The sequence below is a fragment of the Vulpes vulpes genome, chromosome 12 (genome assembly GCF_048418805.1).
Source record: "Vulpes vulpes isolate BD-2025 chromosome 12, VulVul3, whole genome shotgun sequence".
NCBI classification, from domain to species: Eukaryota; Metazoa; Chordata; class Mammalia; order Carnivora; family Canidae; genus Vulpes; species Vulpes vulpes.
The window spans coordinates 100,520,629-100,545,311 of NC_132791.1; the positions used below are offsets into that span (position 1 = coordinate 100,520,629).

Sequence of the window (24,683 nt, forward strand, 5' to 3'; positions counted from 1 at the left end):
CGCTTCCTTGGCTTTACGAGTTGCATAAGCATCCCTCTGACGGGGTGCTCACCCTGGAAGCTCATCCTGGACGGTAAGGGACAGCAGGCCCCCGTCCCGAGTCCTCCTTGCTCTGAGTGTCCATTACTGTATTCAGCAGAATACAGTCCCACGGGACGTTAATAGGTCCTGTGTTGCGTCAGCAGGCACACACGTAAAGCGGTTCCCTATTTAGAAAGAGTCATAAATGTGTGTCTTCAATGCAGAACTTGGGAGCTTTTATTCTATCCATAAATCTGTGAATTTTCCAGAGGAGCCTATGATGTGCTAAATTCCCTAACTTATTTTTTTGCAAAGCATGACATCGTGGGCCTGCTGTTCAACAATCCATCCCTTGACCTAGGGCCTCTGCTCTGGGAACCATATGGTATAATATAATTGCCCTCTCCCATAGCCTCCATCACAATAAGAGCACACCTAATTATTATAAAAGCCTTTGATACTTGATGCTAAGCACCCAGGACTTTGAAACCCGGTCAGATATTTGCTGGAAATGAACCAGAGAAGTACCTACGGTGCAGGGCCCCGTGTACAGCTACATGGCAGCGGGGCTTGGAGAACATCTGCTTGGAATTAGCAGCACTGAAACCCTTCAGTTTTAGACAATCACAACCTCACTGCTCGTGGCCTGATCTCAGACTAGTGCTGCCCGTAGTAGGTTAAGGACCTTTCGATAGATGCAATGAAACGCCGGGACACCTGCACCCCGATGTTTATAGCAGCAACGTCCACAATAGCCAGACTGTGGAAGGAGCCTCGGTGTCCATCGACAGATGATGGATAAAGAAGCTGTGGTCTATGTGTACAATGGGATATTCCTCAGCCATTAGAAACGACAAATACCCACCATTTCCTTCAACGTGCATGGACCTGGAGGGTATTATGCTGAGTGAAGTGAGTCAATTGGAGAAGGACAAACATTATATGGTCTCATTCATTTGGGGAATATAAATAATAGTGACAGGAAATAGAGGGGAGAGAAAATGGGTGGGAAATATCAGAAAGGGAGACAGACCATGAGAGACCCCTAACTCTGGGAAACGAACTAGGGGTGGTGGAAGGGGAGGTGGGTGGGGGGTGGAGGTGACTGGGTGACGGGCACTGAGGGGGACACTTGACAGGATGAGCACTGGGTGTTATTCTGTATGTTGGCAAATTGAACACCAATAAAAAATAAATTTACATTAAAAAATCAACCTCTAAGGAAATTAAAAAAAAAAAAAGGACCATTCAATAAACAGGAAATCTTTGAAGATCGCAGAACATGAAGCAGGTCCCGGCGTTCTCCTCTCCCATCCTTACCCTTCCACCGTTTATTAGGGCCTCTTCTCGGGCTGGGGTTCAGCTTGCCGCAGTGGCTTGGATCTGCACACAACCTTCCCTCTCACCCTCATCCCCGCTCCACTTCCCCCCGGTGATCAGGGCCAGCATCACAGGGGGCTGCAGAAGAATAGAATCTATCCCTCAATTCCCTACCAACCCCAAATATTCTCCCGACTCATCTCAGGCTGGGTGAGGCCATGACTTCTGGAACCGAATTTAAACCCGAAGATGGAAGAGGGCTTTTATGCCCGGGGCCGAGGGCTAAACGCCGTTCCCGAGCCTCTGGGACCCCGGCGAACCTCCTCCATCCCAGTAACTTCATGTGAGCACATGAGATCGAATGATTTTTGGTGTCTGGGATTTTCCCTCTTGTGCAATCGGAGAGCACTGTTTTACATTTTTTTTTATGAATTGTTTGCAAATTTAAAAATGAATGAAATAAAAAGGGGCGACATTGACCTCTGGTACGCTATAAAATGAGGGTCTGGCTCTTAAAGAACGGGAAATCACAGGAAAGCACTTATTTTCGAGGTGAGGTAATAGCAGCATCCAAAGACTACGACAGGATGTGGCCAAATGTCGCCGAAGCGGTCTCTGATGAAGAGGCACAGAACATCTCTCCTCTTTTCTTTCCAAGGCAGAGTTTGTCTTTGTAGATGGAGACATAAGGGACTAAGGAGGAAGAGCGAGGAGGAGATGCAGTTTCCCCACAGCCGGGAGGCTCTTACGCAAACCTGTCCCTTTCTCCTGGGTTACGGTCCCCGCTGCTCCCCTCTCTGGCCCTTTGATTTCCGCACGTGACCTGGACAGGTTGGACCGACGCAGACTAGGGCTCCTCTGGGTTCCTAACGGGTGAAGGTCCTGCAGGGCGCTCCCGCCGCACCGTGTCCCATCACATGGAGCCTAAGTGGTGAGGCAGGCCCGGGGGGGGGGGGGGGGGGGCTGGGGCAGGGGGGGGCTGTGCAATGTATTAAAATAAAGGAAACCTCAGGATTCATCTTGTGATTTAAAGAGGAAGTCGGTCAGGACCAGCCTGCATTCGACCTCTAGCAGGGCCCGAGCCCGGCCGTGTTTTGGGTGCGAGCTGTCGCCGACGGGCGAGCAACAGGTGGCCGTTTCCCAGGGACAGTGAGCGGCCCTGAACACGCTGCGCGGGAGCTGTCCCTGGGACGGCCTTCCCGGACCCGCAGACGCGCCGGGCTTGCTCTCCGCCTGTGGCTCTCCGGTGCCGGGACATGCAGTGGGATCACTTGTTATCCCGCGGCCTCATTTTTTTTTTACACTAACCGAAATCCAGCGGCTCTAATGGCCAAGGAAATTGGATAAATTTAAAATAAAAATATATTACTTGCTCTTGCATAACATGAATTTCAGTGAAAATAGCTTGAACTAGGATTGTTTCCCCAGAATGAGACCCCCCGGCTCCGCCCCCTGAGCTGGAGGACACACATGCATCACAGCACACATGCACCGTGGCCGGTGAAGGCCTGGGGCTCTGCCGGGGCCAATGCCCCGGAGCAGAGTTCGCCCCCAGCCAACCGCTCCGGCCGCGTCGGCCGAAACCGAAGACGAAGTTGCCCTCGTGCCCGTGCAGGGCGCACAGCCCGACCTGAGAGCCCAGGCCCCGACGGGCGCTCCCGAGACAGGCTCCTCATCACAAGCCCCGGGAAGTCTCCGCGGACAACTTATCTTCCGTGGTCTTTTGTCTTTAAATGCAAATGGTAGATAATTGAGCTTAAATGGGAAAAAAAAAAATCAGAGAGTGAGCCCCTCGGACTCTCCTGGATTCTGAAACCAGGGACAATACAGAAGGGGATGCGAATGAGCCCTAAAAATCCTTAAAATCTAGAAGTATATATATATTCCCCAAATGAATGAGACCATATAATGTTTGTCCTTCTCCGATTGACTTATAAAAAAGTAGTGAAAGGGAATAAAGGGGAAAGGAGAAAAAATGGGTGGGAAATATCAGAAAGGGAGACAGACCATGAGAGACTCCTAACTAGGGGTGGTGGAAGGGGAGGTGGGCAGGGGGTGGGGGTGACTGGGTGACAGGCACTGAGGGGGGCACTTGATGGGACGAGCACTGGGTGTTATTCTGTATGTTGGCAAATTGAACACCAATAAAAAATAAATTTATATTAAAAAAAAATTAGAAGTGCAGCGTCAGCTTATTCACTGGCTTTTAGCCAAGCAGCGGCGCTAGGAGAGCGGTGAGCAAGGGGCGCAGTTGCCGGGGCAGGTGGGGCCGCGATGGGGTGCAAGGGCCCAGGGGACACGGGACACGGGGGGCGCTCCCGGGACACCAGGCCCCGCTCCAATGCCCCTTACCTCCAGCAGCGGCCGGGCGCTGTCGTGGACAGACAGGATATGTGTCACCTTATTCTTGCTCAATTGCTCTGCATCTCTGGCATCTGTCACAGAAGAAAGGAGATGACCATTTTATTCGTCTCTGCAAGTTAATGACTCGGAAAGTTCAGCCAGGAAAAAAGTACAAAACGTCTTGCCTATTTCTTTCTAGAAACTCCATAATTGACCATACCCAGAATAATCCAGGCCTAGGGAAATTAGGACTATTGCTTTAACGAATTTTGCAGATAATTTATTTCGGATTCTCAGATTTTTTTTTTTTTTTTTTTTTTTTGGATAGAAAGTGGTCACCGGAAACTTGAAATGTTATTTAGATCGATAAACATCATGATCATTGTTGTTGCTGTTTATTCTTTTTTTTTTAAAGATTTTATTTATTTGAGAGAGAGAGAGAAAGAGAGAGCACGACTGGGGTGGAGAGGGACAGGGAGAGGGACACAGACATTTAGTCTTTTATTGGAAACATTAACTATAAAGTTGTTTGACATATATTAATATTTAAAAATTACCTCTTAGTGATCAATAATCTAAGTTAAAATGAAACACAAAAGACCCACTTACTATATAAGACATAGGAACCTGCCAGGGATGACTTTACCCTAATGTCAAAGGCAGGGATGGGTTTAAATGCAGATTAGAGGGGCATCTCGGGGGCTCAGCAGTTGAGCATCTGCCCCCGGCTCAGGGTGTGACCCCAGGGTCCTGGGATCGAGTCCCGCATCGGGCTCCCTGCATGGAGCCTGCTTCTCCCTCTGCCTGTGTCTCTGCTTCTCTCTGTGTCTCTCAGGAATAAATAAAATCTTTTTTTAAAAAAAAAATACAGATTAGATGGTGGTTTATAACACCTACAATTCACTTCAGGGCTAAACTAAAAAATGGAACATTTTCTGGAAATCCCAAACAGAATGAATTACCAGTTGGCTATTAGATTATCTGCATATGAAACTAAGGAGACACCAAGTTTACATTCCCTTCTAATGCTCCTACTGATGCTGCAGAAGAAAGACTCAATGAATCTCCTCAAGTTGAAACCTTTCTGCTAATTTACCAAACAGGGTCCAGCCAGAAACAGCTCCCCCACGCCCATGTCCTGACCCAGGAGGAACTTTTTTAAATGATAGAGGGTAAAATGGACTGAGTCAAATATTTATTTGTAGAAACATAATAAAGACAAACACACATACAGGGGGAAAACCACTATAAGGAATTAGCTCCAACAGTGACAATCTTCAAAAGATGGAATTGCAAGTGTTTTAAAAAAATTTTAATAGCTTTTCTGGTATATTCAACACAAGAGGTTCTTTCAGTTTAACACACCTATGAACTAAGTGGGAGCTCCACCTTACGTCAAGGTCTACAGCAAGGCTGAAGAATCCACAGGCTTTTTTTTTTTAAGATAGATAGATGATAGATGATAGATAGATAGATAGATAGATAGATAGATAGATAGATAATTGATGGATGGATGGATAGATTGATTCATTGGGGTGGGGGAGGGGCAGAGGAAGAAAAGCGGGCTCTCCTCTGAGCACAGAGCCTGAGGATGCTGGGCTGGATCTCGTGACCCTAAGAGGAATCTGCAGCTTTAAGAAGCCTTGATGATCATGAAGAAATTGAAAAACTTTCCCAAACATTCTGCAATAAACATGTACCATTTAAAGTCAGAAAAAAAAATATTTTTTACTTTATTTATTCATGAGAGACACAAAGAGAGGGGCAGAGACACAGGCAGAGGGAGAAGCAGGCTCCATGCAGGGAGCCTGACGTGGGACTCGATCCCGGGACCCTGGGGTCATGCCCTGGGCCGAAGGCAGATGCTCAACCGCTAAGCCCCCCAGGTGCCCCAGAAAAAAATCTTTAAGAGTGATACTAAAGTGTTGTTTTAAGGTTTTCTTCATGGCTCCAACCATCTCAAGCTTCCAAGTCAGAGGCGCACAGCAGCCATTTCGTCCTATATACGGGGACTCAGCCTGAACACCGCCCCCCACCCCGTCCCACAACTATCCTAAGTTCTGGCATCAGTAAGTTTGACTTGAACAGGAACTGGAATCACTTAGGATCCCACTGGCAGCAGCTTCCACTTCTCACCGAAACACAACGTGCCCCGGTGCCACCAGCATCTGTGTTCTAGCCAAGCGGAGAAGCAGGACCGAGCCAGAGCCTTCGCCGCTGCAGGAGAACCCGGAGGCAGGTGGGGCAGCGCCGAAGCGGCCTCCTCACTGTCTGTCTTCTGGATTCTGAGCTTGCCACGGACTTGAATTTCAAAGATTTGTTTAAATATACTTTTTCGGGCAGCCCGGGTGGCTCGGAGGTTTGTTTAGCGCCTGCCTTCAGCCTGATCCTGGAGTCCCGGGATCGAGTCCCCCGTCGGGCTCCCTGCATGGAGCCTGCTTCTCCCTCTGCCTGTGTCTCTGCGTCTCTCTCCTTCTGTGTCTCTCATGAATAAATAAATAAAATCTTTTAAATAAATAAATAAATATACTTTTTCCTTTTTTATCAACGGTTTTCTTGAGATAAATTATGTGCCATAAATTCACTCTTTTAAAGGCAATGATCCAATGGTCTTTAGCATCTTCAAAGCTGTTTAGCCATCACTGCGATCTAACACATTTCGTCACCTCATAAATCCACTTTCATAACACAGATTAAAATAAACAGAAAAAGGAGCTTGGTAAGAAAAGTATACATTCTTGAATACAGAAGAGCACCCTACGTCACAAATGAGACCAGACTGTAGGGCTCCAAAGGACGCAGAAGAACTCTTGGACTCTGTCCTCCTCTCTAGCTTATCATAGTGCTGTCTCCACTGATGCCCGACTCTGGGAGTACCCTGCCCCGTAAGCCCCGTAAGCGCAGGCTCTATTTATTAGGGAGGACGTAACGCGCTTAATCAACATTTCTGGATGATGGTATTGGACCTCTTCTTCTTTCAGACGACAAGTTCTTGGTGGTTCTGGATGACCCCCTACAACCACGGGCACCGCGTAACCAGCCATGAATGCGGCTGCAGGACACGACCGGGGGTGAGCAGCGTCCTCACATGCACGCGGGCGAGCCTGTAGGGCTCACACCAGCTCTCCTTGGGCACAAAATCAAAGGGCAGAACTTAGTCCATTGCTGCTCCAACCCGGGGCTGCCGCCGGCAGCCTGGCCTCCCCTGGGAGCCCCCTGGAAATGCAGACGTCCCGGCCCACGACGTGATCAGAGCCCACATCTGCAGAAGAACCCCAGGAGGCAGTGTGCGCGGGTCTCGGGAGCCCTGCAGGGCCCCCAGGGAAGGAGCTACTAGCGGGTGCCACTGGTGTCCCTTCCCCACCACGCCACTTTAATGCCATTTCTAAGCCAGAAAACAACCCATCGCCACTTGCAGCATCATTAGTGCAACAGGATTAATAAAACCAACAGGAAGATTACAAGTTAGAATTCACGCGGGAAACAACCTAGAAGAATATAGGCTGGCCGTGGCTATCTCGGGGTGTAGAGTTTGGGCAAGTTTTCGCTCTATTTAATATATTTCTATCACATTCGAAGTTTTAAAATTTTAATTTTCACCAATGAGCCTGCATTACTTTTATCACCAGGAAAAGAAAAATTTTAAGAACAACTCTTCACAAAATTCAACATAAATTACCTTAGTAAGTAAAACAGTCAGCCCTTCGTGGGTGAAGCAGCTAACCACAGTCTTTTCCTCTTTCTGCCACTATCTCCCCCGGCCCCTGGACTCCTGCCCACTCCTGCTGCCTCACGTGGCCTCCAGGAGAAGCAAATGTCATTTTTACACAGCGGGAGCACTGAAACAGAAACACCTACTTGACCCCTGCCCCTTGCTGTTGCACGTTCCCTCGGCAGAGACCCCATCCACCACTGCTAAGACTTCGCTAAGGGAGCAAGTGGATTCCTGGAAGATACGGTCTTCCCACGGCAAAGTGGCAGCCACGTGCTTCCTCAGGAAGGGGAATTGGTGCTGTTGATCTTGTGTTGATGCAGAAGACGTGCAGGGGTAACCAGTCCTTGGATGGGGAAAATGCTAGAGTGGCCACGGGAAATATGCAGCCCAGCAAAGTCAAGTAGGATTCTAAATACAATCATCAAAAATGGAATATTCCTCGGCCATTAGAAACGACAAATACCCACCATTTGCTTCGACGTGGATGGAACTGGAGGGTATTATGCTGAGTGAAGTAAGTCAATCGGAGAAGGACAAACATTATATGGTCTCATTCATTTGGGAAATATAAATAATAGTGAAAGGGAATAAAGGGGAAAGGAGAAAAAATAAGTGGGAAATATCAGAAAGGGAGACAGAACATGAGAGACCCCTAACTCTGGGAAACGAAGTAGGGGTGGTGGAAAGGGAGGAGGGCAGGGGGTGGGGGTGACTGGGTGGTGGGCACTGAGGTGGGCACTTGACGGGATGAGCACTGGGTGTTATTCTGTATGTTGGCAAATTGAACACCAATAAAAAATAAATTTATTATTTAAAAATTTATTTATATATTTTATTTTAAAAACCATCCAAAAAAATATCGGAAGAAGTACCAGAGAATAATACCATCAACGCAAGCACTCTAGAAAAACAGATATTTGGCAGGAAAGAACTTCTTTGGGGATGCCTTCCCAATCCTCAGAGCATCTGCTACACTGACCTGTGGACCCAACGGCGTGGCCATACAGGGTGAGAGAAGGAGGAAAGGGGGCAAAGAAGGTCTCTCTTAAGGTGATAAATCCCAGAGTCATATGTTATCATACGCTGCAATAGCTGCCAGGGTCGTAAATCAGCTGTTAGTGTGTTCGACCTTTAAGTGGGCACATTTTCAGCCTGGGCAGTTCCTACTTACTTCCTTCTTCACCAAACGTGGGCTCTGACATTTACTGGTGTCGACCTTGGGCAAGCTCTTTGGTGCCTTACTTTTCTCACCCTTGATGTGGGGAAATGGTAAGAGAGCCACCTCAGAGGCCTGCTGGGAATGCTACATGATATGAAATGCTTACGGTAGTGCTAGGCCCACATGGAGCAAATATTATTGTCGCCAACATTATTGGTATTATCACCGGGACCAGATGAAGTCTCAAGGCCGCGGTGTGGGCGTCAGTCTCCATCATCTTTGAATGTTTCCAAATACTCGCTTACTTCAAAGACGCCTGACTTCAGCTCTTGTTTCCACCACCTGATGTTCCTCACTATTCATCACGAAGCTCCCTTAGGCTAAGCCAACAGCAGAGCACCAAAGATTAGTGTTGAGGCTAATACCAGGTCAGCCTTATCTGAACAACTGGGGGACCACCACTGGGAAGCACGGCCATTGTCACTGGCAGACAGAGCAAGAGCTCTGAGATCTCAGACATGTCTCTGTGGACATCACCAGTACACACGCGGGCTGTGAGCTCGTTTCCCACATTTCTAGAATTTGTGGGCACCGTCAAACAATGAGGGCTTCTCCTGTTTTGGAACCTGCCAACTTGTGAGGCAGCAGATAACCACCCCCCCTTGGTCGTAGGGCAGGCCCTGCTCTTCAAGACTCCACTCCCATCGCCCCTCCTGGCTGCAAGCTAAGGCACCTGGGTGGGGGGGGGGGGCAGCGATGGGGTCTCATCAAAGACCAGGCTGCAGAACCCGAGTTGCTTCATGGGTTTTTCTCTAGGTGGAAAGGACCAGATGTTGGAAAATGGTTTGTGATTCACTGCAAGTTTAAATGAAGAAGAAGAAGAAGAAGAAGAAAAAGAAAAAGAAGAAGTAGAAGCTGCAGAGTGACATGTGGGATCCCCACTGGAAGGAAAGAAGGAAGGAAAGGAGGGAGGGAGGGAGGGAGGGAGGGAGGGAGGGACGGAGGGAGGGAGGGGGGGAGGGAGGCAAAGAACAGGGGAGCGGGGAGGGGAGGAAGGAGACACTCGATGACTGGACTGAGCCCCGAGCCCCTGGAACCAAGGCCGGGGTGGCAGGGCCAATCCACAGTGCACAAAAATGAGGATCTCTCAGACAGTTAAAACATGTTTTTCCCCATTAATTTTTCTTTTCACATTTTTGCACTGGTGGTCGTGTCATGGTAGGCATGGATTATCTTTAATTTAAGAAGAACAGAAAGCGGCTAAATGCAACATCAAGCTGAAGCACACGTGACAGCTGGGTTCGGTGTCCGGAGCAGCCGTGGTCCCTTCACCCCAGCCCCGGCACCCGCTAGCCGAGGCGACCAGCGCCCACTGCCTGTCTGGCCGGCGTGGGGCCGTATGAGCACCTGCTTCCTCCCGCAACCGCCTGAAGCAGGCTGTGGCCCCCCCTGCGCAGACAGAGAGGGGCACAAGGGCCTGACACCCGCCACCGGCCACGTCCAGACACCGAATGGCGCTCTGGCCGCGCTGCCTGGCCCACCCTCCCCAGGGCCCCTCGCGTGTCCAGGCCGTGAAGCGTGTCCGGGGCCACACCGGCTCCGCGGCAGCGGGGAGCAACCGGATTCCAGGGCAGACCGCCTCCCAGCTTCCCTTTGGGGCAGGACCGGCTCCCCGTCCCATTCCTGCGCCTCCTCACTCGGAGCCCCTGAGCACCCCAGCGTGCACCCACGACACTCCCGGCACATGGAACAAGCTTCTGGAATGAGCGAGTGAATTCGCAGGCAGTGCGCGGAGAGCACGTCCGTCTGCTGCACCTCCATGCTGTGCTTCGGGTAAGCCTTCCACCTCGTGCTTAATAAATGTCTCGTGAATTAATAAGTGATAAAATATGCCACATATCAGGTCAGAATAACTGGAGACAGTGAAGAAGCATCAACCGCCTGAGCAAGGAGTGGTACAGGGTGGAGAACTCAAGTGGGCCAAACCCACAGCAAGAATCCAGAAGCCGTGAGGGGTTCCCAAGCCACGGAATACTTAGGAAACAGGCACGGATTGTAGTACAAAGAGTCTTAAAATTGCGCACCCATGGGATCCCTGGGTGGCTCAGCGGTTTAGCGCTGCCTTCAGCCCAGGGCGAGATCTTGGGTCCAGGATCGAGTCCCGCATCGGGCTCCCTGCATGGAGCCTGCTTCTCCCTCTGCCTGTGTCTCTCCCTCTCTCTCTCTCTCTCTCTCTCTCTCTCTCTCTCTCTCTGTGTCTACCGCGAATAAATAAATAAAATCTTTTTTAAAAAAATTGTGCACCCATGACCTTCTAGAAGAAAGTAACCCGCTATGAATAAGGATAAAACTTTCATAAACTGTTGGCAGAAGTACTGAGGTGGGTGGACATTCATTACAAGCTTTAATTTGTAAACACTTCCATGTAGCAATTCCACTTCTAGAAATGTACCCCAAAGTCTCAAGCCCAAAGACACCACCCGTCTTCATGAAAGCAGTTAACTCCCTAAGTAACCCCAAAAGGTGGTTGCTCCCCACTGCATCCCAGTACTACAGCTAACCCACCGCAAAGCACTCGCAGCTTTTTCAGAACTACAAGGCTTACTAATTTAGGAACTCCTGTACTATTTTTAACATGTTCTAGTAGCAATTAGCAGCTGTCAGCTCCCTGGGCTCAGCTCTCTCTGAGGCCAGTAAACAGCACTAGGAGCCCAATGGGCGGTGGGAAGACCAGAGGAGGAAACAAACATTATGTAGAGAAACAGAAAACATCAGCAGGGTCCATCTTCTCATTCAATGCGGTTTCTCCCGAAGCATTTTTTGTTGATCAGTGTGGACAGAACCTAAAATATTCTGGGCTGTTCCTATGTATGTTTTATTAGTTCCTCATGTGCTATTTTAGTACAGTTTAGTCTACAAAGGTGTCCCTTTTCTGGGGGTTTTAATGAGTAAACATAGCATGCTACATAGTATTTATTTATTTTTTTTTTTTACCAGTTCACAATTATTTTGGGCGGAGAAAACCTGATACAGATTCACAGGGAAACAGACACGCAGTGGTGGGACCTCACGGTTAAGTGATCGGTAGATGCAGTCACCGTCTGGCTACAAGACATAGGTGGTCTTTCGTGTGTATTTTAGTAGCTATCTCAATGGTTAGTTTCGTATGACATTGAAGTAATCAAAAATACATTAGAAAAAAAAAAAGGATTATTTGTATAGACGATTGGAGCCTGAACTCAAATTCAGGGGCAATCGGAACACAGACGGGAATGTGTTCTCACTTGTTTTAGCCGGAGGACCTCCAGATGCCTACGAGGAGTCTGGCTCTCTGCAGCAGACAGCCTTGTTTCGGCAAGTTCCCCAGGTCTTCTCCGTCCTCTCAAGGATACACATCTCCAGGGGTTGAGGGGTTGGGCACAAGTCCGAGGGCCCCACAGGGCGCCTGGACCAAAGCGGTGGCCTTGTCCAGATCAGACTCTAGGCTCTGAGCCGATCCCTTGGCCCAATCATGCTTGATTCCGCCTCTGGTGGGAGCAGCCCAAAACGTACATCGACAGACGCAAGGAGAAACCTCACACGCTCGGACAGCCAGCCCTGAAGAGGCAGAGCCTGGCCCGCCCTGCCATCCCAACCCACAGGATGGTCGGTGAAACAGCGCGCCCTAAAGGACCCCGCCGCGTGCAGGACTCCCCTCGTCGAGGCCGCTGACAGCCAAACTCAGACCAGAAAGTGGAGGGGGTTCCAGGGCCCCGGGGGCGGGGAGGCAGTTAGTGCTCAACGGGGACAGAGCTTCAGTTTGGGATGAGGAGGAGCTCTGGAGGCGGGGGCTGCACCGCGGCGTGCACACACCTGGGTAGGGCTACGGGCGGTATGAGCGGCACATTGCACATCACGCATGTTTTACCCCCAAACAAGGAAAAGGAACTCACCTTTGAAGTTGCCGATGTAGAGGCCCGGCAGGATCTGCGGGGAGATAGAGCACACGTGAGTGTCGCAGCCCCGACTGCAGGGGCCCCCACTGCCCCCCACCCCAGCCAGCCCAGGACCCAGCATCCGCTCCCCCGTGGGAGCTCCGACCCTGAGGACCAGGACCGGCCGGCGTCCCTCACGGACCCCTCGTGCTCCGTGGCATTCAGAGTCCAGTGCCACCCCAGGGTCAGGCCTCCGTCCCTCCCGGCCACCCGTCCCCTCCACCCCTGCTCTGCTCCCCCATCTCCCAGCTCCAGCAAAGCTCGCCGTGCTGGGGTCCCCGCGTCCTGCAGCTGAGGTCCCGCTGCCCCGGCCCCCGGGCCCTAGCTCTGGCCCACACTCTGGAGACGCCCCGTCCCAAGCCCAGAGCCTGGGGCAGGCCCTGGTCTCAGCACCCAACGTCCTGGGTACCCCAGCAGTGCTATGTCACGGGGGCGGCTAGGTACGGGGGTGTCTCCTCTGCCAGGCCGGAAAGCCCTGGACAGCACAGCAGTCGCAACCTGTCCCTGGATGCTGTGCACGCGGCTCCGGCCCAGGGCTCCGACTACGGCGCGGAGGGGTTGCTGAGTGCAGGGTGAGCTGGCCAAAGGCGCAAGTCAGTAGGAACAGACACTCGCCCCAGAGCGTCCGGGTCTCCCCAGGCACAGGTTCTCAGACGAGACAACCCAGTAGAGTCACCCGGGGCTGTTAAAACTCCGATTTCTGGACAACGCACAGCCCTAGCCCCCACACAGAACGACTCCGTAGGGCTGAGGTAAGGACCAGGGGTGCGTCTCTCACAAGCAACCCCCCACTTTGCAAAATACAAAGCTAACAGCCTGCCACGACTTTGCATGGAGAGTCTTAAATTCAAACGCGGACACTGCTTTGCAGGCTGCCTCACCCGGCAGGTTTCAGGTGCAGGCAGCACAGGGGCCCCTCAGACCCCCGGCGCCCTGTGACAGCCTCCCATCGGTGCTACCGCCCACACCCCGCCCGGCCCCATCTGTCCCCTACTCCCTATTGTTTAGCCACTCCCATCCAGGAATCAGCAGGCCGTAAGGTCTTTCACGTGCATGGATTTCTTTGAGCGTCTTCCTGACAAGCAGCCGTCTTGCTAAAACTTGGTGCATCTGTGCAAGTCACTGCAAGGGGACTGCAGCCTGCTGGAGCTCGGTAACACCAGGTGTGGGCCGAGGCTCCGGGCTGCGGTGGGGAGGGTGCCAGGCCGAGGGACGGCAGAGCATAGCACCAAATGGAGACACTGGAGAGAAGGGAAAGAGACCCCATCAGTACTACAGCCGACCCTTGAGCAGTGCGAGAGTCGGGCTCTGACCCCGACACAGCTGAGAATCCAGGGACAACCTTCGACTCCCGAAAACCTCAACTACTAGTAGCCTCCTGTTGATGGGGCGCCTGCCCCGTAGCCTGTTCGCACACGCCCTGCATGTTATACGTGTTACACACCGTACTCTTACAATAAAGGGAGCTGAGGGAAGGGACGTGTCATTAAGAAAATATTAAGGAAGAGGAAATACATGTAGGAAAGCCCTCGTGTGAGTGGACCCGGTAGCTCAGACCCGTGTCGTTCAAGGATCGGCTGTAGTCCAGGACACCAGGCAAGACCCGGGAGTGAGCAGGGCTGGGGGTGCATGATCATCCTGACTCCCTGAGTACTCAGGGGGGAGAAGTGAGTTTGGAGGGTGCCCTGTGGGGCGGAGTCACATCCATAACCGAAGTCAGAGCACCGAGGCAGGCCAGGTCAGCTCTGGACCTCGGAACATGTGAGACCATATCTCAGAGGAAAACACTAGCGTCCGCTGCCAAGGACTAGAACATTTGACGGGTCTTTCTCAAAACACAATCAGTCTTTGGGATTCTCCCGGGAGGAAGGGTGGAGTGAACACTACATCGTTCCTGTTTTAAAACATGAGAACAATGCAAGTTCATCTTGGATGCGGATCAAACTGACGTTCTCTGGCAGCTCTTGGCTGCGGAGAGCTCCTTCGTGTGCAAGCTCCCATTCTCCAGGGTCTCTCTACCCTTATTAGGAGGCGCCGTTAGATACTAAGGGGCATCGTCACCACAAGGCCCTCTCGGCTGACAGTAAGAGCCTTCCTCTTGACCAGGCTTCATCCTTGGCCTGCACGTTAGCAAAGAATCCTGCTAAGTCAGTTTATCAAGAATCCTCCCACTCTTGAGACCCAATCAAGCTCATCTTCCTCCACCCTTGATACCTAATCAAGTTCTTTTCAGTCATTTCCCATCCTCCCCTTCCCTTGCTTGTTGGCTATGAATCCCCGCTTGCTCCTGTTTACTGAGAGCTGAGTTCTCTCACTTGCAGTAGTATCTCCCTTGATGCAATAGCTTCAAATAAAATATTCCTTGCCATGTTTAGCAAATGTCAGAATAATTTTTCTTTTATGACATTGACCACAGATGGCTACAGATTCAGACAACCGACAGCTATGGTGCACCACAATATAAGCATGTGTATTTGCCCCAAATCACAGAAAGTATAACAGCAGGTGAATGGTTTACTGATTCCTATCACACATGGGCATCACGCTGGGCACTCAGGATACAGATGAGATGTGACGGACAGAGACCAGGGAGGAGGGCAGAGGGGGCTGCCAAAGGCCTACTTCCCTTGTGGAGCTTCTTGCCTAGGGAAGGAGGAGGTTACTTGACCACTCTGGGGTCCCCAAGGATTTGCAGGAGGCAGTGACACTTAGTGGACCTGAAGTTCAGGAGCAGTGGGCCAGGAGAGAGGGAAGGACAGGCAGGGGAGCTGTGGAAACCACCAGTGCAGAGAAAGAAGGTCAATCCCTACCAGAAGAGAGCGTGAGGGAGGCAGAGACACTGCAAGGAAGAACAGGGAGCGGTGGTCCGGGCTGTGGACCAGGCTGCATGCAGCAAACACAGGCAGCCAGGAAAGGCTGTCAGCATCTAAACTGAGTGCCACTGAGATGATTAAGATGTGTGGGGCCATGAGAAAGATATTTTCATATATTTTTATTTAGTATATCTTGGAAAGGTCATGAGAGAAATATAGGAAGGGTAAAGTTGTGTATGCAGCCAAGGCCTTCTCATCTCTCCCACGGCACCTCCTCTCCCTTCCCTCGTGCCTCTCTCTGCCCAGTGGGTTGCAAAGTGCTAGCACAGTCCTGGTGCCTTGGCCCACAGTCACCACCCCAGGTCAGAAAGCCTCGGTTGATATATGGGCCAGAGCAAAATCCATTGAACTTCTCTGTCCCATCAAATTAGTTTTGTAATGTCATATTCTCACTGGGTCATTTTCCAGATAATGTTGAGGAGCAAACCCTTTCCCAAGAAGATGAAAGCCAAAACTGAATTTCAACTGGAAATTTCAAGCTGGCTTCCACAGGATGGCTCCAACTTACCTGAAAGATTTCCCCATTTCTCTCCAATCTGCAGGCCAAGCCAAGTGACCCCATTGCCCAATACCCCCTACTGGTCCTCCAGGGCAATATCACATTTCTTTGCTCTCAATATTCTCTTTAAATAGACAAGTGATCCCCACTGTTTGAAGTCCCCCATCCTCCCTGGCTATACTAAAAAATTATAAACCCCGTAATAGACAATTATTTTATTGGTTTCCTAGCCTCTGAAGCCCTTTCCTATATTTGAGGAATTTCCCCCTACTTTAGAGTCTTAGTGGGAAGCAGACCCAGCTCTCACTACAGAAGCTGCAAATACCAGAAGACTGCTTGCACTGGCCTTCGCTGCTGTGAAATGGAAATGTGGCCTAAGTGCAGCAGGTCTCCACAGCTGCCCTGGACCAGAATCCAGAGATAACCCCCGGTATTTTCTCCCTCAACAGGGGCAGGGCTGGGCACACATCCAGAATTCAACAATAGCAGCAGCAGTATCTTGGGGAAGCCCCAGAAATGCTCTTACCAGATCATTTCTAGGATCTGTTTCTGGTAGGGTAGCCTTAACCTGGTTCTCCGGCCTTCCTGCCATCCTACCTACTGTACCCAAAGCAGCTGCCTTTGGGTTTTGTTGCTTACAACCACTGACCCTGATGTAAGCCTTTCAACCCAGAAAAAAATGCATAAATGCAAATAAGCTGGACTGACAGACCTTCGGGCAAGTCAGAGACCAGCCGGAAGAGTCCTTCCCACCTTGTAAGCAGCAGCCCTGCTGGCACTCCCAGAACCAGTTAGAGATCCCTCCAGCAGGAGACCCCTCCTTCCCCTGGACCCTACCCCCACCTCATTACGCACTTACTTCTACTCCTCAATAGCTCCCCAATTTGTTTGCTCCCCTTGAAACTTTTGTGCGGTATCTTTGTTCAGCTTCTTAGCGCCTCCCCTCTGACTTGCTGTAACAGCCTCCTAAAGATCTCCCTATCTTCAGGCCCGTCCCTCCAAAGGAATCCTCAACATGCCTCCAAGTGCAGAGTTGACTATATAACTCTTCAGATTAAAATCTTCTTAGGGTGGTGGCTGGGTGGTTGGTTAAGCAACTGCCTTTGGCTCAGCTCATGATCCTGGGGGCCTGGGATCAAGCCCTGCATCAGGCTTTCTGCTCGGGAAGGAGTCTGCTTCTCTCTCTCCCTCTGCCCCTCCTGCCACTCATGCTCGCTCTCAAATAAATACATAAAATCTTAAAAACAAAAACCCTTTTTAGGGTTCCAAGTAGCCATCACCACGTAACCTAAATCTGGCACTTGAGCAAGTGAGACCTTCAAGTACTGATGTTGCTATGTCTGCAGCCTCAGCCCCATGCCTACCTCTTTCTCCAAACTTCCCCATTGCTGACATGACCACACAAAGATGCAGGGTGAGACCCCCAATTCCAGCACCCAGGTTTTAAGGGGAAAAGCCCAACTTTCAAGTGCTATGAACTACATTAAAAAAACCCAAAACCTTAAGTATTGTGGTAGACTAATAAATACATCTGCAAACCAACTATAACCCACAGGCATCTGGTTTATGACCTTTATCTGCCACCTGCATCACATCTGTATGTTTTCTCTGAACTTGGATGGTTCTCTCTTGATTGGTAGGTACTGAAGTAAATGTTTCTTCAATGAATAAATGCTCAAGGAGAGAATGTGATAGGGTGGGAGGAGGTGGAGCAAGGAAGGGAGAAATATGAAAAACAATGAGTAAAGCCTAAGAAATCAAACTTTGCCCCTTTCGGTCCTGGGCAGGTTCCCACTGGGGTCAGTGGTGGCCACACCAGTAGCACCAGTTCCCACTGGGGTCAGTGGTGGCCACACCAGCACCAGTAGCACAGGGGCCAGTGGTGGAGGAGAGCAGAATCCTGAAGGTATGCCAGGGCAGAGTCCTGGCAAAGACAGAGGCTTAAACTTACCAAAATCAAAGAGCCAACTTAACTAAAAATCATTTAGGATGCACATTTTTGTATGCATTTAAATTTTTTCCTTTTTTATTTTTCAAGACTTTATTTAAATTTCAGTTAGCTAACATACAGTGTAATAGTTGTTTCAGATGTAGAATTTGGTGATTTATCCCTCCCATCCAACACCTGATGCCCATCACAAGTGCCTCCGAAGGGTCCACCGCGTACCTCACCCATCCCCCACCCACCTCCCCTCCAGCATCCTTCGCTTTGTTCTCTAGAGTTAAGGGTCTGTTTTCTGGTTTGCCTCTCTTCCCCCACCCCCCATGTTCATCTGTCTTGTTTCTTAAATTCCACATATGCAAAAAGAAGGCAGAGCTATGTCAGTAAACTTTAAACTCCATTTTCAAGCCCAGTAGAGTAAGCTAGTGTTTCGAGGGCTGGAAATAGAAAACGAATGGCTCAATCCTAGTTTCTATAGTTTTTTTCCATACAGAATTACAAAATAAGATAAAGAAAGCTGGCTATTGGCAGAGAGACAAATTACATTTTTTGTTTTTAAGAAGAAAAGCCCCATGAATATTTAAACCTCTAGTCTAGTCAGCTTCCTAATTCAAGTTTGAAACTCAAAAAATTAAAAAAAAAAAAATCTCAAAAACTTTGACCCATCCACTTCCCTGATGTGATTGTTGCTGGTAATCCTCAAGTACAGAGAAAGAGAAAATGAAATGAAATGAAATGAAATGAAATGAAATGAAATGAAATGAAATGAAATGAAATGAAATGAAGTCCTTTTCCAGCAGAAAGACAGCGTAGAGAGGGACCACGGACCAGCAGAGCGTTGACCTAGGACAGAGCTGCTAACGGGTCAGCCAGTTCGTGAGGCCAGAACTCAAGCCAGGAGAACACCAGGGGGTGAAACCACTACACCTGGGAGGGAAGGACAGCATAGATCAAGGGGGGAAGCCTGTCCACGCAGTTTGGACGTGCTCGGGAATATTGTTTGACTCTAAGATCGGGACAAGCAAATCGGCCTAATCACCTGGGCCTCGGGAATATGCGCGTCCCTCCCGTGGGCGGAGGCTGGCCCTCCTCCTGCCCACCACACGGCTCCACACGGCTCCCAAGAGGCGGCAGCTCCTGCGAGTCCTTCCTCACCACCTTCCCTGAAGCCCTCCAACAATACCCCCTTGTTATTCTCTTCGCCATATTCATGAGCACTTAAAATCATTTTATTATTTGCTTGCTTTTTTGACTGACCTTGAGGCGGGGCTGTGTCTACTGTGTTTCCTGCTCTGTCTCAAAAGCCTGTCACTGCGTCTGGCACATGAGGACATAAGAGAGGTGAAGGAACACAGCACGAACTGCGATGGAAGAGGCTCTCTAGCACGCTGCTGGTCAAAAAAATCTCTTGTTTTCTGATAAAAGACTGTCTGGAAGTAGGAAACAGAGGCAGACTCCTGCAGAGAAATACTGAGACCACGTCAAAGATTCTCCTTGGTTAACAGCTCCTCTTGATCGACACCCTCCACGTCCACACTATACTAACTATCTGGGCAGAAATGCTTGAAATCAAATCCCCCACAACAACAACAACAAAAAAAAAAAAAAAAAAAAAAACCACTTATGAACAAAAGAATACTGCTTCTAAGGGAAGCAAATATTTTGAGTTTTTTCAACATTTCTCTTCGTGCTTCAGGATGCCATGGACCTAATACCACCCAACAGATTTAAGAGATAAATTCCTGATCATGCAGCTGTACAAGGTTGGGGGAGGGGTAATCTCAATTCTCCCTAGGTCAGAAAGAACTTTCTGGGTCTCAAAGCTAGGAATGAGGGGGAGAACTTCGGTGGGTTCTATGAAGAGTTAAATGTTACAGACTGTCTTAATGCTATTTGACCATGGACTTAGCCAATTTGCATTTACAAAAGGAAGAATCTGTTAATACTCTTGAGGCACCTGGTGGCTCAGTGAGTTGAGCATCTGACTCTTTATTTCACTCGAGGTCATCATCTCAGGGTTGTTGGGATCGTGCCCCATTTCAGGCTCTGTGCTCAGCACGAGTCTACCTTAGGCTCTCTCTCTCTCTCTCTCTCTCTCTCTCTGGCCCTGCCCCCACTTGCACTCTCAAAAAAACAAAAAAAAAAAAAAAGAGGCATCTGAGAACACCCTTGTACGTACTTAAAACACTGACAATACTCTTGTATGCACTTAGAATACTGCTTTAAGTATCTGTTCCTTCAATATGAAATAAAACTATAATAGTGAAAAGAGAAAACATCCAGAACGCAGTATAGAGGACAGAGGACAGAGACTCCGAGCACGGAGCAGTCTGTGTGTACAGCTGCATACCCGGTGTGCTCACCTCCCACAGAGGAACTCCTCTGTAGGCCGCCTTGGGCCAGCATGACAGGTTGTTCCTGTCTTTCACATTCATTTCCCAGCACAGGCTCTAGCACGGTGCCTTGACGATAGCAGGTGTTCGATAATATAATTTGATGAACGGGTGGATGGACAGATGAATAAATTATGAAGGTGGCCAAGTCAGGTGCTGTCACATGGGAACAGCTGCATTAATAGCACAAGGGTGTCTAACCTTTCAACCCCTCGCCATATAAAAACAGCACTTCTCAACCTTTAAGAGCCTATTCACCTTTTGATATTCCAGTTCTAAATCACCCAGACCTTCTCCTCTGAGGGGAGAAGCCTAGGCCAGCGGCTGTCAATGGAGGACACGCCTACCCTCCAGGGTACATCGGGAATTCCCGGAGATATTTTTGGTTGTCTCAATAACACGGGGACGGTGCTACTGGTGACTAATGAGTAGAGGCTTGGAATGTTGCCCAACCTCCTACAATGCACAAAAGTTGGTCATCCTTAGCAAAGGGAAACTTAGGAACTAAACAATGTAGATTTTTTTCGGACTGCTTCAAGTGTAGCAGTTTTTGTCCCCATGGAGGACGTCCTCATCAAGACAGTCCAGCCTCTTGTGTGCAGAACCTCATGTCCATCTCAGTTAGGTGGACACAGCATATTGCACAAGCGCTGTAAGGGAATGAGGCTCCTGTGTTCGGGCCAATTAAAGATGAGGAGGAAGTAGAGAGAGCCCAGCAGTTGTGATCTCTTATTTTTTGGCCTCATATCACGTGCACACAGCTTATAAAATCTAAGCTTCACCGTAACCGTGGGACGTCACTGTCCCCCCCTCTCTGTGCAGACTGGGAAATGGACCCTCAGAGAGATTAAGTAACATGACGAAGGTCCTAATGGTACGTTTGAAACCTAGTTCCTGTTGATTGCGAAGGTAGCAGAAATCTTTCTTTTGTGCTAGGATGGCAGTTTATCCCAAGTGAATTCTAAGAGTCTGAAAAGCTACCTGAAACAGCCCCCCACAGCTTCAAATTAATCGAAAAATAGGAAGAGCCACCTTCTCTCTTCCTTCATGCAGAGGACCAAAAGGCAGGCGACTAAAAGAATCCTTGATTGCTTTCTGTGCGATTCCCAAACAGATCCTCCGAACTGGCCAAAATTGTAATCACTAATGAGTTTATGGTACATCAGGCCCTATTTTGAGACTTCGCCACACAGAGTAACTCATTTGATCTTCATCATAACTCCATGAAGTCGGGCTGTTATTTTCATCCGTGTTTTACAGATGAGGCACACAGAGTTTGCGTGACCGGCCCAAAGTCACTCAGCTGGTAAGTGGCAGAGCCTGGACTCGAAGCCAGGTGGTCTGGCTCCTAGCCGCAATGCAGGGCGCCTCACTATGATGCTAAAGATCAACCTAGCAAGTGTCTCTAGTGGGATTAGGGTTAAACTAAACAGCCTGTTGCATGCAAATACCATGTTTCTGTGGAGTCTTTGAAAACTCCCAGCTGAGTCAACATTCTCTCAAGGGTTTGAACCCCCTACTCTTTTGGGTGAGGACCTACAGTGGAAATTTCTATCCTCACTGTCATCTAATTCACCTTAAATACTATAAAACCCCATTAAAAACAATTTTTTTTCTAGTCTAAAAACCTAGTCTGTCTAGCCAAGCATTATATCAGAGAAACATGCCCCAAATCCTTCTCCATGTGCATGTTTTTATCTTGATCATCATGAATTCATGATCTAATTGTGGTCTGAAGGAAGTGTTGCCACTCTAGGCCGGATGTGAGGGCCCTCTGGATCCAACACCTTAACCCCTCACTGACTGCTGGGGTTGGTTCACCTCATCCAGAACCCAGCTCCCCAGGCTGAAGGCCTCTTCTTTCCTCACTGCCCTGTGTCCTCCAAAAGGCATCCTGCCTGCTGGAAATCCAGCTGTCCCTGGATTTCATAGGAAACCTGCTTGTGCCAGTGGAAGGCAAACACTGCGACTGGCTCAGCCTCTGGTCTCCATCAAAGGTTCTGTGAAGGGCTGTGCTGTTTACCGCTGTGCCCCCCTCTGCCCTCTCGACTAGCACAGCCGCTGGCTAATAGGAGGTACACGATCAATATTTCTTAATGACATCTCTAAATCTGTTATGTTTCTGCATCTCTACGTTAGACTTAGTGACTCTATTTACAATACAAGATGATTACAACAATAACAGCAAGGAATTTATTACTTTCTTTGAAAAGTAAACATCATGACATGAATATGACTGGTTTTGCTGAAAAGCCTTGATGTTGAACCCTTAGGCAATCATTCATATTCTTATGTTCTTTGAATCATAATATAAAAATACTACAAATTAAATGCCGAAAGAGGTGGAGAGTGAACAGCTCAAGTGAAGAAAACTGTAGAAAGAGCCAGACGAAAACTGAGATGTGACTGCAAGTCCACAGATTTGTGGAAGCACCTTTATTTTTTCTGTTCTCATTTAATAAGCAAAAGGTTCATGGTGTTGATGGTTTTCAGTGTTAATGGAGACATAATGCAGCTATTTATCTGAGAGAAATAGCCCGTTTCCAATCTTAGTCTCGGCTCCCATCCCACCCCACCTGCAAAAAAACCCACACAAGGACTATAATTCTGGTTACCAGCAAGCCTCAGATGTGGAGGCCCAAATCACACAGCAGTTCTCCCATAAACTGAGTCTCCAGAACACAATGTGAGAAAAGCCAACTGGGTTCGCAGGGTTACTCAACTGCACTGTCCCCCCAACCCTAACTTCTCACACTTGCACTCCAGCTGAAAGAACCAAGATCCCAGCGCAGAGGTGAAGGAAAGGAAGGAAAGGAAGGAGGAAGGCGAGCCAGGCAGGGGTGTATCCGCCAAGCAAGGGCCGGCTCCCCGTGGGCATGTGTGTGAGGGGAATAGAACCGGAGCAGACAAGAAGGTAGAAACTGATTTTTGGTCTAGGAGCATGTAAAGGCCTGTGAAGAGGCACCTGCATTGGATGAGTGCTTTTTGGCAGTGTTGTCTCGCCCCTGGTACCAGCAGGGCCAGGCCTGAAAATCTGTAACCCTGGGGTCCGCGTGGACACGCAGCCCGAGCAGCCCTCCTTGCAAGGGCTGAAACCCGGCGTCCTCGCTGTTGGGAAGGACAGCCTAGCTCACAGCCTGGGAGAGGGGCTCTGGGGAACCGAGGTCGGGCATGACCCAACAGCGCCGCCAGGCCCAGAGCAGTGTGGGTTCTGGGTCAGGCCGCGGCCCAAGCAGGTCGCCAGCAGGTCGCCAGCAGCCCACCAGCAGCCCGCCAGCAGCCCACCAGCAGGTCACCAGCAGCCCCCCAGCAGGTCACCAGCAGCCCACCAGCAGGTCGCCAGCAGGTCACCAGCAGCCCACCAGCAGCCCACCAGCAGCCCACCAGCAGGTCGCCAGCAGGTCACCAGCAGGTCGCCAGCAGCCCGCCAGCAGGTCGCCAGCAGGTCGCCAGCAGCCCACCAGCAGCCCACCAGCAGCCCGCCAGCAGCCCGCCAGCAGCCCGCCAGCAGCCCACCAGCAGGTCGCCAGCAGCCCGCCAGCAGGTCGCCAGCAGGTCGCCAGCAGCCCGCCAGCAGGTCCCTGGAGGAGGAGCGAGCCCTGGGTCGGTTTTCTCCGCACCGCCGCCCCTGCGACCTGACATCTCAGGACTTAGCTGTTACCTGGCAACTGCTTTGTCCACGCTATGTTTTTTTTTTTTTTTTAAATGTGGGAGAAAGAGGAAATTACAGAGAAGACACCTATGTGCTCCAGTTTACTGATAACGTGGGCGGTGATGCTTCGAGAGCCGAGCTTGGGAGTGGGGGGGGGCGGTGGGGGGAGAAACCGCAGCCCCTCGGGGCTCAGCTGGGGTGTAGACGGAGCGCGCCTGGACGCCCGCAAAGGGCTCGTCGAGGGTGCACAGCTCGGCGCCAGGGCGGGGCGGGGCGCGGGAGGGGGCGCCCTGGAAAGGGCCGCGGGCTCCGCGCCGCCCCTCCCGCCGCCGCAGGGGGCGCACCTGCCGGGGCCGCCGTCCGAGGGCCGCGGGCAGCGCGTTGGGCCGCAGCGGGGCTCCCGGGGCCGCCGAGCGGGCCCCCCCAGCACGAACGAAAGAAAGGCACGTTACCTTGTTCATCCCATTGCCCATGGCGGCCGGCCGCGAGCTCTAGCACCCCCGGGCACGAGGTCGCGGGCTCGCCGGGGCCACTACGCCGGGAGGGGGGCGGGGCGAGCTCGTGCTCCCCTGGGACGACCACCGCCGCCGTCCCCGTCCCCGTCCGGGCGCCCCGGGCAGCCGGCCCGGCCCGTAGGGCTTCCCGCTCGCCCGCCCCGGACTTCCCGGCCGCGCGGCGCGGAGGAACTGGCGGGTCCCCTGCCGGGAAGCCGGCCCGCTCCGCCAGGGCACGCCCCGCGCGCCCCAGCTCCCCTCCCCGGCCCGCGGCGGGGACGTGCCGGTCCCCGCGGCC

General features: G+C 50.7%; 1 protein-coding gene across 2 annotated transcripts in view; it reads right to left on the bottom strand.

Annotated features, from left to right (window-relative positions):
• Positions 1 to 24,588, bottom strand: part of DUSP22 (dual specificity phosphatase 22) — a 55,654-nt gene extending 31,066 nt beyond the window's left edge. For both annotated transcript variants that reach the window (XM_025986954.2, XM_025986955.2), the window contains exons 1-3: positions 24,344 to 24,588; positions 12,491 to 12,524; positions 3,694 to 3,776 (exon numbers count right to left, since the gene is read on the bottom strand). In XM_025986954.2, the coding sequence (XP_025842739.1) occupies positions 3,694 to 3,776; positions 12,491 to 12,524; positions 24,344 to 24,364 (138 nt within the window). In that variant the 5' untranslated portion in view covers positions 24,365 to 24,588. The remainder of the gene's footprint in view (positions 1 to 3,693; positions 3,777 to 12,490; positions 12,525 to 24,343) is intronic.
• Positions 24,589 to 24,683: the final 95 nt, after the last annotated feature.